The sequence below is a fragment of the Trichoplusia ni genome, chromosome 8 (genome assembly GCF_003590095.1).
Source record: "Trichoplusia ni isolate ovarian cell line Hi5 chromosome 8, tn1, whole genome shotgun sequence".
Lineage (NCBI taxonomy): Eukaryota > Metazoa > Arthropoda > Insecta > Lepidoptera > Noctuidae > Trichoplusia > Trichoplusia ni.
Genome location: NC_039485.1, coordinates 12,413,036 through 12,427,197, shown reverse-complemented (window position 1 = coordinate 12,427,197; position 14,162 = coordinate 12,413,036). Strand labels below are relative to the sequence as shown.

The following is a 14,162-nucleotide window of genomic DNA, read 5'->3' as shown; positions in this document are numbered from 1 at the left end:
TTCGTTTTATTTTCAGTCATTTGCTAATAAATATTAATTAATTTCTATTATTTTTAGCACTTGCTTTTATTTAGTAGTTTTTATATAATAAAACCTCTTTAACTAGTTTCAAAGTAAAAAGTTGCTTTTAATTTTATGCCACTATAAATTAGTTTTATTTTTATTACACTTTCGTTACTCATAATAGTTTGGTTTTAACCTTAAAATCTAGCGGGTTAATGGCAAGAGAAGGAACATGGTTGGTAAAATCTATCACATTCTTCTGCTCAACCTAAAATAGAATTCGTTTTTTAGATAATTTATATTGGGAGATAAACCCATCTGGAAAATAGACTGAAATATTCTTTACAAAAAAAGCAGGCATCAAGTCAATAGACCATTCTTTTAGCCCAAAAGGGGAAAATTTGGAAAACCAAGTGCTACCGTCAAACAGTCCAAGTCGGTACTCCTATGATTGTTGACAAACAGGAGAGGATGAAGAGAACTGCGAAGTACGGTATTCAATTTATGAATAAATATTGACATGCGAGGCGGGTGGCCTGAGGCGATTGATTGCGGGCGACGCCATCCAAGACATTTTGCTAGTACACGAAAATCAAGAACAATACGGAAATATACCTATGGAAAGGTTAAATATTCTTGTATTTTGATTATTCAGGCTGGAAAGCTGTTTTCTGTAACAGCTGAGATAAAGTTTGTTGATAAAGAGTTCGTTGCTGACAGGTTTTCGTTTCTGAAAATTCGGCGCGACGGTTATTTTTGCTTTTGGGTGTATTTGAACATATTCACAAATATTATTTCAGATAAACCAACCATTTGCGTGTCGGATGGATATAAACAAGTTTGTAACATAAATGGTTACCCATCAAGTTTTTCACCGCGTCAACTTCAGTTAACCTTGATCTTTATTTTTACTATTTTGTGTTATAGCGGCAATGGAAATAGTGCATCTCTTAAAAATGAACTGTCTAGTTATCACAGTTCTTTGATGTAGCCAGTTTGACAGACCGGCGGACAGACAGCAATGCTGAGAAATAGTGACAATGTAATAAAAACACATTTATTTGTAAGTAATGTACCTACAATGAGTGGGCATAGAATTACAATTTAAACTGATCTTGTAAATAGTGTTAATCAAAATACTAAAACCTTTTTAGATTATGCTACGGTGTATCGCACAGACTTTATAATCAAAAAATCTTTTAATCAATAACCTGTGGACTTGCAAAATGCCAACAACAAAGGCCCATAGCGAGTATACCGACCATTATTCTTTTTTTTGGTCTCTCTTCGCCTGACTGTTAATTAGAATGGAATTCTGGATCCGTTTTGCGGCGAACGTCACCTTCGCTAATTGCGTCTCATTTAAAAAAATACGGAACCCGCAATTAACCCACATCCTTTCACAATGGACTCTGCTGAACGCTGTTGAAATAGACTGAGTACTTTATTATCATTTTGTTTCCTTGAAAACCAACTGGGAATTAATAGTTTTACATTCTCTTTGAACAAACGTTAATATACGGGTTAAATGTATATCTATCTTTAATTAAAAAAGAAATGCAATTTTTTGTGGGAAATTGTAGAAAAATGGTAATTGGTGGCCGGGGCCATACGCAGAACAAAAGCTATGGAGAATTTCATAAGGTATTTACTTCATCAAATTCACAGAATTTTGAGTATTTGAGTAGTACCAACATAGTAAATACGTCTTTAAACCGCCGTTTAAGCTCAAATATAAATTATGCAAACAATCGTAAAAACTTAAAAATAAATATTGACATTAGGTAAATTGTATATTTTGAAACTGCTCTCCCAACTGACATATATTACGACACGTTGTCTACTGCTACATGACAAAAACTGAAAAAGCAGACTCTAAAAGTCCTTCTAGGTAAGTAAATCTTTCACATTCCCACCGCTCAGAATAAAATAAAAAAAAAACTACCACTAACATAAAGGAGTCTCCACTCCACTCTAAACGCTATCTATTCTGTAAGTCCAGGCTACTTTCAAATTGCGAATCTATCAGATCAGCACAACGGGCGCAGTACAGTAACACACTCATATTTTATTCTCTCGGTATACAACAATTTGGGTAATGGAATTGCACCAAGTAGACTGTTTTAAAATGAACATGAGGTTTTGGAAGTTCCTCGCCATTTGGCCCGATAACGATTCCAGCCGCTCGTACAAATACTTTTCTATACTATTCATTGGTATCGTCGTCATTCTCTACAATGTCCTCTTTTCTATTAGCTTTTATTTCCTACCGAGACAGTTGGACCTATTTATAGAAGAACTGATATTTTATTTCACTGAACTATCTATGTTTTCTAAAGTTATGACCTTCGTTTTTATGCGTAAGAAAATTAAAGAGGTTCTGAGAATTCTAGAAACTGATATATTTCAACCGGACGATGCTGAGGGTCTTGCTTTAGTAACAAAAGCTAAGAACTTCATAATGATGTATTATAAAATTGATTTTATTATCTCTGGAACATCGAATTTTGCTCATGTCGTTGCTCCGGTTTTAGGGCATGTTATATTCAAAGCGGAACTTCTTCTTCCCGTGACCCGTTATTCATTTTTTTCTGATGCATTGACGCAAAAGTTCATTTACATCTTGTACGCGTATCAGGCCGTTGGAATTCATTTCCATATGTTGTATAATATCAATATCGATACATTCTTCGTGGGTTTAATGATTCTCATAATAGCACAATTAGATGTGCTTGATGGAAAACTGCGGAGAGTAGCAGATGTGGAACAAGATACTGAAAATGAAGGTGAAGTATCAAGAGAGCCTGTTGACAAAAATCGGAAAGCTGTTACAAATTTAAATGGATGTATCATACATTTTGACGAAATTAGCAGGTAAGTATTTACGTCGTTTCTCAAACAGGTTTTCTTAAATTAGACAAAAACTTAGAAACCTCTTACAAAGTTGCTTATTTAAAAATGAACTTTAAGTAAGCACCTCATGTTCATTTAATTACAAGCAATCGTAGTTTACACAATTAATATTAGGTAATAGTAACATAATTTGAAATTACCTGTATAATTTATGAGAATCCGAGGAAATCTGGATAGATATAAATCTAAGATTATTACTTTTATATTATTAATATAACCTTTGTAATTTTGATATAGATGTCTCCAAATACAAAGTTCCTTGTTGATAATCATTTTAACAAATACTAGCTGTTGCCCGCGACTTCGTCCACGTGGTTAGACGATATAAGTTAAGATTTATATCTACCCTGTTTTTTCCACATTTTCCATTGTATCTTCGCTCCTATTAGTCGCAGCGTGATGATTTATAGTCTAAAACCTTCCTCGATGAATGGTCTATTCAATACAAAAAGATTTTTTCAATTTGAACCAGTAGTTCCTGAGATTATCGCGTTCAAACAAACAAACTCTTCAGCTTTACATATTAGTATAGAGTATAGATTATTTGTTAAACGAATTTTATTATTTTCAGATTGTGCAGTCTAGTTGAAGAAATTTTCAGCACTACATTATTTTGCCAATTCAGCATGGCATCTTGTATCATATGCGTCTGTCTCTTCAGATTTACAATGGTAATTAAGAATTTATATTTAAATCTAATTCAGTTTTGAGTTATACTTATAACTTTTAATTTATCCCTGAATAGGCAAAAAGTATTATAATTACTATACGCCTATCATGTCTTAGCTCAGTAATTTACAGCTACACAGTATATGGTGGAGCGTGTAAATAGCTCCAGGCCAAGTGGAGGGATTTGGACTGGTAAGAAACGTAAGTTGATGGCGGAGCGGTGCGGTGCGGCAATATATATGATAAATATGATAACTAAGTCAAACTACACGGACTCACCAGTCGCAGGATCACGGCACTCCAGTTGTGGAACACTGCACTCCTTGCGGGTCTATCGAAGGTTTTTTTCACAAAAAGCAAGAACGACGTTTGCGGAGGCACAATCAAGCAGAGAAGAAAGAAAAATATTTGACATCTTGACATCAAGAATTTTTGTATTTTTGAATTTTAGCGCCGAACACGATGATTTTCAATGATTACGATGCAGCGCCAACTATTGGGTTCTGTCGAAACCCAAACAGCCGCAGGGCCATTATGAAGTGCGGGGCTTTGCCGGCAGATGACGCAATTAAAAAACTTAACATACATATTACGCGCAACCAGTATATTTAGTACTTTTATTAGCTATCGAGTTCATACTTACTATCAGACTATGGTGTTGAAGCAACAGAACAGATTTAAAGCATCAATCAGGATGTCATTCTATCCTCGTGAGAATCTTGACATGACCTTATCTCTTGACCCAAATCGTAACGTAAGCCATAGACCTAAAATCTAAATTATTGCTAATAGAATGCAGGAAAAGTTAACAGTCGTATGCTAACAGTTTCTTAACGGTCTTTATCATCTTCATGTTTAAAAAAAAAACTCTCTTTCAGCCCGCACCGGTCCGATACTACATATTTCTGGCCACATACATGTCTGCAATGATGCTTCAAATATTGATACCATGCTTTTTTGGGACAAGGCTGATGGATAAGGTAAGTGTTTTAGTTGTAGTCCTCCTATGTGTACAGTTTGTGTGAATGTGTGAGTTTAAGAGGGTGAGGGAGCTGTTATTCTACACCTTATAATGCGCCGACTCACTTCTACAAATGAAACAGCGGATCATGTAAGGGAGACAGGAGAAGAAACCACAAGCTGGTTCTTTAAAAAAACGTAATTTTCCCGTAATAGCAGATTGAGAATAATGTGTCAGATAAAAGACTATTAAGAGGACGTTGAGAAATAAACTGTTATCTAAAACTACAATACTTTATTGCTTCTCTCGTCACTGACATATAACAGAGACATTTATGTAAATTGAATGCTTAGTCCTTGTTACCCGTTGTGTACACTAAATAAAGCTATTTTATTCACAGAGCAACCTCCTTGTATTCTCTACGTACAGTTGTGACTGGACTCCGAGATCGCGTCAGTTTAAAAGCAATTTGCGTCTCTTTGTAGAGAGAGCTAACAAGCCCCTCTCTTTAACTGGGGGGAAGATGTTCTGCCTTTCTTTAAACTCTTATACATCTGTAAGTTTCAATTTTTGAGAATAATTTTGATTTGGGTTTTTTGGATGTGAATCCAAGGGGTAGAAACGGACCCCTATTACTGAGTTACCGCTGTCTGTCCAACTATCCGTCCTTCTAACACCAGGCTGTATCTCATGAAACGTGCTAGCTAAACATTTGAAATTTCACAGGCGATGTTTTTGCTGAAGGTCATAAAAAATAAAAATAGACATTGGTGTTAAGCAAAACTGTGTAACCATTTTTTGTTGCATAAATTAAGTTTTCGTTAAACCTGTTCGACGCGTGTCCAACTGACAAATGGCTGATTTTTTACATTCTATTGGATTCAAATACTTTATTTTGTTTCAGATTATGAATTCTGCCTACTCATTCTTTACACTTCTGCAACATATGCAAACTAGAGAGTAAGGACGACCACTGGCACTATATAATTATATCCCAATATTTTAGCACTACATACGCTTAATTTTTAATTTAAAATTATTCAGCTTTAATCGTTTTCAAAGTACTAACACTTAATTTACTGTTTATTTAGATTGGCATCTCTTAATTAATAGTACATTCAATTTATATATGATTGATTAACCTTTCAAGATTAAATTAATTAAATAACGCGATGTTTCATTTTAAGTTCATGTAGCTCAATTAATTCGTAGCACGAATGCCTAATTAGAATGTAAAATAAATAGATATAAAGTAATAATAAACAATGATTATTAATTAATGCCTTAAAAAGTAGATTTTTTTAACATACTATGTGGGCAAAATGGTTTTTCATTTTTACTTTATTACATACATACAATTTTATTCATATCTTTACACCTGGTAATTAACTAATTAATTTGCTTTTTAAATATTTGCAAACATATATCGTACCCCATTATTAAGTCTCCGATTTATCTATTGAACCGTACAGGCTACACAGTCACAAGTTTTACAGATGATGTATTCAGGTTGCGCGATAACAATAAAAAATAAAAAAAAATTAAGCTAAATAAAGCAAGGTTGGTACTGTCCCAAATTTAGTAGGTGACCATTCTTTTTAAAATTTCTTCAAACCTTTTAACCCTTTTATACAAAAACCTTCAGTATTGCAAGTCCGACTCGCACTTGACTTGTTTTCTGTCAATATTTTGGAAGCCCGAAAATCTTAGCAGCGCTTGTTAATGACGGCATTAAATATTTCCTTGATATTTCCTTCCTAACGAAAGTCACTTTCTCTAATTGCATCTCATTTAAAAACTAAGGTGCCAGCAATTAACCTACATTCATTAGAACCTTCGCATATTTCTCACGTGCATAAATATTTCAACGCGTCTTTGAAATGCCTGTTAATTCACTTTCAAGTGAAATGTAAATTAGAAATTTCATGACTAGAAGGCAGGGTGCATTTCAAACATCTTTCCTTATTAATTACGACTACACCTCGGTTTTGACGCGCTGCATGTAATTACAGGCCAGTGGCGACTTTTCGTGTCCTCAAACTATATAAGACCATACATGCAAACGAAAATGTGTCAAAACGTCACTGCAAATTGAATATGTGTTAGTCAAAAGTAAGCGACAAAGAAAAATTGAATAATGGAGTTTCATCAAATAGATTGTTTGAAAGTACATTTGACATTTCTCAATATTCTTGCTATTTGGCCTGGCGACAATCCAAGTCGCTGTTACGTATATTATTCAAGACTATTTCTACTAGTATTCGTAGTTACATTCATAACATTGTATACAATCAATTTTTATTTCTTGCCTCAACAATTGGAGATTTTCGCTGAAGAAATGATATTTTATTTCAACGATTTGACCGTTTTGTCTAAAGTTTTAGCTTTTGTTTTTAATCTGGACAAGTTTAGGGAAATGCTTGATATTTTGGAGAGTGAGACTTTTCAAGGGGATACTCCCCATGAGGATAAGATTATCAAGAAGGCAAAGCAGAATGCGTTACTTTATTGGAAGATAACGGCAGGGATATCTATAGTAGCTAATTCAGCAAATGTGGTCATGCCTATGGTCGTGCATCTGATTTACTCGATCGATTTGGAGTTCCCTGTATGCAGGTATTCGTTTATACCCGAGAAATATATGGAAATATTCCTATACCCAGCATATTTCTACCAGAGTTTGGGAATCACATCTCATATGTTGTACAATGTTAACTGCGATACTTTTCTTTTGGGAGTGATGTTTTTGGCTATAGCACAATTGGATATTCTTGATGGGAAGTTACAGAAAGTGACGGATGGAAGTAAGAAAAGTGGAGATGGACCTTGGCTCTATGATAATTCCGATCATGATCGAAGATCTTTTATGGAAATCAATAAATGTATCAAACATTACGATTTGGTTTGCAAGTAAGTGTGTAAGTGTAATAACTTTGATGTTTGCTATGTCAATAATTTGATGTTGTTCAATTGTTTTGTTTCAGATATTGTAAATTAATTGAACAAGCCTTTAACGAGACAATCTTTGTTCAATTCAGTCTCGGCTCTTGTAAGATATGTGTGTGCTTATTTCGATTTACTTTGGTGAGTTATTGTCATTTGATTTGATTAACATTTAGTTCTGTAATTTGTACTGAATTGGTTTTTTTCTTTTTCAGCCGGCACCAAAGCAGTACTTAATATTTCTTTCTCTGTATATGGTGGTAATGATTCTTCAAATAATGGTTCCATGTTGGTATGGATCTCAAATAATTGAAAAGGTACTTAAGTGTGAAATCAGTTTTTATGAATATTTTTTTTGGGAATTGTGGGATCTTGATTGGGATGGGACGGGGAAAAGAGAAATGTGAGGATGCACGAGTATCAATATGTGCTTATTTCTTTTAATAATGATATAACGGTTTCCATTTACAATTTAAAAACAATATCTATAGGTGTAATTATGTTCATAATATGATATTTATTTTACTTCTCAGTGTTTAGAAATTTAGCCAATTTACCATCAATTTAATTCAAAACTGTGTAACTATCCGCCTCATAAGTCGCAATACCTTAAACTAAGGCATCCATTTTTCAATCGAAATATATTTTCAGAGTCGACAATTATCGTTCTCGGTGTACAGTTGCGACTGGACGGCAAGGAGTCGTAAATTCAAAAGTAATTTGCGACTGCTCGTAGAAAGGGCAAAAAAGCCTTTAACTATTACAGGGGGGAAGATGTTCCTTCTATCACTTGGAACATTCGCTGCAGTAAGTTATAAAAAAGTTGTATAAAAAGTTCTTGATGGATGTTTTTTTATGATGTTGATAACGTACGTGAGTCTATTTCATTTTGTTCAAATCGCCAGACTTTTGCATGTTTAACCTGGGACCCGTAACCGTGTTTCGACCCATTAAGTTATCCCGTGAAAGAAATTATTTATCTCTTTTAGATACTATCTACGTATGTATGACTGCACAAACTTAATTGTTTCAGATAATGAATTCTGCATACTCCTTCTTCACATTATTAAGGCACATGCAATCTCGATAATTTAAAACTAAAACGTTAACAATTAATAAGCTATTATTCAAATTTGCTTTAGATTTTCACTTGCTAGTCCGAATATTGTGAACCCCAAGTTCAAAGAAAATGATTAATAGCTTATTTAAATTTGTAGTATCTACATAATCTTAGTAAACTTATGATTTATTTTGAGTAATAATAAAATTCTCAGAATCGGTAAAAAGGTGTATTTTTTTCGGGTAAAAGAAACTAAAAATACCTACAAAACAATTCTCCAATACTTTTCGTTTTCCTTTTATTTTACTTAACACACAACAAAATAAATATAGTGAACACATGAATAAATAGTCGTTTCTCGACGAGGGAGCACAATTTTTTCTTTGCGCTAGGAGGAACAAACGTCACACACAAGACCCGGGGACAATGGTACCGTTGAGCAGTTCATCTGTTAGCCGTTGGCGGTAATAAGGCGTGTTTTTGCCCGAACACAACGAAAAAGGAAACAATGATTTTGCTCGTGACTAGATAAATAAGATGTCCGGACGTGACGAGGGTACCATTACAGTTTTTATGGATTCTTTCAGTGGGTATAGCAGACTACCCGTTCCATTCCACCTGGTTGTCTTTGTTTAGGCCTCAGTACATTGTTAATGTACGGAGACAAAAATATCGCGGCGATAGTGGTGACAAATGGGTCAATACTTAGGACCTAGTAATATAGTTCTAGCAAAAATTGAACTGCTAATTATGGACACAACGATAATGTATCCATTTGTTTCCATCGATGAAAAATAGATAAAAATTGCACCCGCACACGTCCTTCCGCCACGACACCGCCTGCAAACGATGATTTAGTGGCGATCCCTGGATTTATAGAGCGTCCCGCCCCACCCAGCGACTTCAATGAATAATAAATTGAAGATCTTTTTCGATATTATTGATACTTTGGGTATCTTCGTGTGATGTATGTTCGGGTGAGAATTGAAACCCTTTTATTAAAACATATATTACAGGACACGTCCCGACGGTGACACTGAATAATACGCTCCTTGTTGCGACTATTCTTGGCGGAGCTCTCTCTTATTTCGGATTTTATTACTCTAGGATTATTTATTGCATTGTCTGTATACTTTTGTAGCGATTCGCCTAGCCATAAATCGTATCTTTATTATATTTCGCTAAAGTGCACGCCAAATGGCACATTGTGTAACTAACATGTAGTGTTTAACCCATTTTTGTAGCTCAGCTTTTAGTAGCGCAGCAACAAACTTACTGTATTAAATGGAAACTGCAGTGCAAATGTATTTAGAAAACCTCATGCACAACATTCAGTTTGAAACAGCGGCGGGTAATCAGGACTGTACGTTAACTTGGTGGCTTTCAAAATTCTGACAACAGCTATCGTCGCTAGTTGTCGTACGAGTGAAGGAGTTGGGTGTTTGAATTTGCGGAGCTAATTCCGAAGGGCGTACGTACCAGTTTGTCTTGTCGAGTCGCGGTGCCGGGACTCGCTCCGCTGGCTGTACCACGACGCCGGCAACGCAAACATATGGTAGTGGGGTTAAAACTTGCCCCGCATGTAAAATTAGTTAAATAACTCCCCGGGAATCTTCACTCTCTATATGGAAACACGTCTTTGCTCTAAACCCGAGCAAATTAGACTAGCGAACTTGCACACATTAAGCTCGCTTTCTAAATTAATCTACGTACTGTGGCTAATTAAGAAAAAACATTGTTCGTAAACTCGAATTTATACTTGTTTGTGTTGTAAATTACAAAAGCATTGTTATTATTCTGTGTTTCGTTGTTCTGTGCCAAAACTACGTTAGTGTATTTAGCACGATTCGTTTTGTGGACTGCAAAATGTAACCTACTTTTTATGCTAATGGCAGTATAGCTTGGAAGTAAATTAATAAACTAGGTAATATAATATTAACACTTGACTATTTATAGTATGCGATCGATGCTGATTAATAAAGCTTATTATAAAATTAGTGATTATGTAGATGATAAGCGCGCTTGGTCTTAGTATTGTCTCGGTACATGTGGCCTCCCTGGTGGTCGACTAGATCAATTTTATCTCACTTGCTACTATTAGTTTCCACGTCTTCATTCCTGAAGGTTTTGACAAGCCTTGACATTCCTGTTAAGGATTTAATTAGGACTACATATTATTTGATGTATGTAAAATATTCATTTTGCTTTTTTTTTCGCCTTTGCCTTGTAAATGCATCAACAGTGTAAACCCCAGTAGAATTTACCTTTTTTCCATTGTTGGATTTATTATTATATTTTTTTATCATTTTACCATTTTACGCTGTTCTTGCTTAAACATAATATTTGTAAAAATTATATTGTATACATTTACTTTTAAAAAGAGTAACTTATGGAGTTTCTTGCCGGTTCTTCTCCATAAGAGTGACACTTTGGAACCGCGCAACTAGAGCCATCACCTTGAAACCTACTTGAAATAAAAACTTTTGATTTTGATTTTGATTTTGATTTATGGTTATAAAGGCTACTTTACTATGGACCGGTAGACACAACTGATAGTAGGTAACAATTCATAGGAAGGTTTTCATCCACATTTTGCTTTCATTGAGGCCGGAACCCCAGAACAATAGTTCTAAGTGGTTTGTAAAAGATACAAAAAAGATGACGCAAAAAGAAAGAATCCGAATCCCCGCCTCAACGTTAGAAAAATAACCCAAAAGTTAATTTATACAAAAATTGTATTATATCAAAATACAAATTGGAACAAAAACAACAACAATAGCTTTATGCTAACGAAAAAAAAATCGCAAATACGTTACAACTTACCCCAATTCAAATAATAATTTATTAAAACACCATAATTAAGTACAAATAAGGACAACCACAGACTACTGAGAGTCCAAGAATTCCAATGTCCCGAGTATTCCGAGTGCCGACTAATTCTGGAGTCTGGACCCTCAAAGCGACGACATGTTTGTGTCGTTTGTGTGACTTGGTCTAAACACTTGGGCGGTCAATTTCTTCGGCTAGCCCTTAGACAGCTCGACCGTGATTAATGAGAAAATGTTTCATTATAACGTTAAGACTTGACTACGTTTTCTTGAACTGCCGAGAAGGTACTGTTGAGTGAATTTAAACTGAATTTGTCGTGTTTTTGATTATTGTATAGTGTTATTTGTTGTCTTATTATTTCAAGGATGGAGTCTCATTCGTACGAGTATTTTAAGGGGAATTTATGATTGTATAATTTATGGCTGTGTCTATGGGTGTTCAGATAGTACCTATTTTTTTTTTACATTCTAGTGGTCGGAAAATTGAATGGCAAAAATAATCAAGCTCTCACACTGGATTTAAAAAGAAATGTTTTCTGTCATAGATATAAATATGGAAAGCTCTTGCAACCATAACTCTACAGGCTTGCTTTAGGCAATAAAACACAAATCACAATCTTTAATGAAACAGATTTTCCCACAATACTTTTCAAAAATCTTTATAATGAAAACAAACACGTACATTTAAACGGGCATGTCGAGTACGAGCGCTGATTAGAAGCAACCGGCTGCGGTTGTGCGGCCGCTCGAAGTCTGCTTGCACTCCCATGGCTGGCATGGCTCGACAGTGGACACTGTGACCGAGAATTTGTTGTATATGGAAGATACTGTATGGAAAGTTTTTGAGACGTAACTTAAATTTTTGTTTTTATTTTTTTGCTCACGTAATAGCAATTGTCATCTTCAAAAATTACGGTTTTTCATAACAATTTTCATCCCCTTTTTCACCACTTAGTTCTCACTTATAGTGAAATGGGACCTGCATATCAGTTTTCACGTTCCTAGCCAAAATAGTCAGTCAGTTATCCTTTTATATGTATAGATTAATTTAATTACTCTCAAAGAACATGATATGGCAGTATAAAATTTGTAGAAAAAAAACATTTCTGGTGAACTTGTTTTTGTTTTCTAATCTTGCTAAATATATTCTGCGGCCCATTTTCGGATCTATTTGTAGACAAATAAAAATCAGTCAATCTATTCCTGAAGAGTTCGATCACAAACACTATGAAACAACACGAAAAAGCCTCTACTATAATAACTCTTGTTTTTACCGTCTAAAACCTTGCAAATTGCTCATCCACCGCAGACTCTTCCTTTTCCAAAATATAGACATTTCCATTAGCTTAATACTCCGTGTCACATTTGCCGGGTCGACTGATCGCCGTCCAGTCCAGTCGAAGGGAATGAGTTTTCTATTTATCTAAAGAGTCAACTAAGCTCAGTCGGTTAGTTAGCTGTGGCCGATGCTTTAGATAGTAACTTCACATGTTTGTCCCGTGATTAAGATGACTGTTAGGATTTGTGAAGGTTTTAAATGAATGTTTAGTTGACGGCTGATCATAGATTAGTTGAAGGTTAGAAATAGGGAATATTTTTTTCCTAAATTATGTCATTCAATTATCACTTGTTTCTCGTAATAAGTTTCTATAGGAAATCCATTTAAATTTTAATTGGAGTTTCTTATTTTATTTTTTTAATTTATGTTTTAAATAGGCACTACCTAAGTGAAATTCATTCCAAAAAATCCTTCTATAATTTTGCATCCTATCGAACAATTCTAACGCCAAATTCAAATTCATACCGTTCGAAAAACTATAACATCATTCAGATCCAACTTAAAGAACTATTTATATGCGGACCAGTAGGTTATATAAGTTGCGACGCTAACATATTCCCACAAAAGCCATTGAACAACTCCATTTATTCAATGTTTTAAAGACACATGGTCTCCATTCTGCAGAAGAAAAGCTTTGAGCTGATCTGTTCAACTAAAAGTTTTCAACAACAGTTCAAACATTTTGTGGCACGAGATACAACGTTCCCCTTTCAGTGCGAGGGTCTTTGTTCGATGCATTAGATCGATGGTTTTATGTTGGCAATTGATGTAATGTGTTGCACAAGAGACTTAAGCAACTCGCCCCAATTGTCTAATAGTTCTTAACGGCGTGCACTACTCTTATACGAGTGGATATCGATGTTCGTTGGAGAACAATAGAGTTTAAATAACATTTTATATGATGTAATAATATAATACCGGCCTGTATACGTCCCACTACTGGTATTGGGAACAATTGAGCATTGATTTCAGATTTCAATATTTGGAATCCAGATTTACTCCCGATGTTTCCGTTCATCATTTGTCAGTGGTGTCTAAATTAAATTAAGAAAGTACCTACGAGTAATTTAATATTGAAAACAATCATTACGTCACTTTGCCTGCGTTGGGATCGAACCTGCATCTAGTACATACAAATCCACGTAAAGACCCACAAGGCTATCAAGACTTTTTCAGAACAATAACGAAGCTTAACTGTTAGTAATTTAAATGAAGCATCTTTAAACAAAGCCAGTAATAAGCAAATAAACATTTACAATTCCAACGAAACGGTTAACAAACATCTAAAATGCCTATAACAATAAACAAATTATGTCTTTGCATAATTCACTCTCGAAAATTAACTTTAATTATTCTATAAATTCAAACGGACACCCTTCACATTATTAGCATTCACGACGTAACTACAGATGAAATAAAAGGGTTCAAATATTTCAGGTCAACTTA

The 14,162-nt window shown here is 34.7% G+C and overlaps 2 protein-coding genes across 2 annotated transcripts; both read left to right on the top strand.

The window, feature by feature from the left end:
- Positions 1-222: 222 nt before the first annotated feature.
- Positions 223-5,792, top strand: LOC113496846 (odorant receptor 2a-like). The gene is made up of 5 exons (XM_026876213.1): positions 223-2,877; positions 3,488-3,587; positions 4,464-4,565; positions 4,947-5,102; positions 5,451-5,792. Exons 1-5 carry the CDS (start codon positions 2,102-2,104, stop codon positions 5,508-5,510), a joined length of 1,194 nt encoding a protein of 397 aa, XP_026732014.1. The 5' UTR covers positions 223-2,101; the 3' UTR covers positions 5,511-5,792.
- A 131-nt stretch (positions 5,793-5,923) lies between these two features.
- Positions 5,924-10,737, top strand: LOC113496847 (odorant receptor 94a-like). Its single transcript, XM_026876214.1, has 5 exons — positions 5,924-7,456; positions 7,531-7,630; positions 7,705-7,806; positions 8,141-8,296; positions 8,523-10,737. The coding sequence occupies exons 1-5, from the start codon at positions 6,684-6,686 to the stop codon at positions 8,577-8,579; spliced, it is 1,188 nt and encodes a 395-aa protein (XP_026732015.1). The 5' UTR covers positions 5,924-6,683; the 3' UTR covers positions 8,580-10,737.
- Positions 10,738-14,162: the final 3,425 nt, after the last annotated feature.

Excerpts from the sequence above, each read along its gene's own strand:
- LOC113496846 (XM_026876213.1), top strand. The coding sequence starts at position 2,102 with ATGGAATTGCACCAAGTAGACTGTTTTAAAATGAACATGAGGTTTTGG. Across the intron at positions 2,878-3,487 it reads CATTTTGACGAAATTAGCAG|ATTGTGCAGTCTAGTTGAAG; the intron begins GTAAGTATTTAC and ends TATTATTTTCAG. Across the intron at positions 3,588-4,463 it reads GTCTCTTCAGATTTACAATG|CCCGCACCGGTCCGATACTA; the intron begins GTAATTAAGAAT and ends ACTCTCTTTCAG.
- LOC113496847 (XM_026876214.1), top strand. The coding sequence starts at position 6,684 with ATGGAGTTTCATCAAATAGATTGTTTGAAAGTACATTTGACATTTCTC. Across the intron at positions 7,807-8,140 it reads GATCTCAAATAATTGAAAAG|AGTCGACAATTATCGTTCTC; the intron begins GTACTTAAGTGT and ends ATATATTTTCAG. Across the intron at positions 8,297-8,522 it reads CACTTGGAACATTCGCTGCA|ATAATGAATTCTGCATACTC; the intron begins GTAAGTTATAAA and ends TAATTGTTTCAG.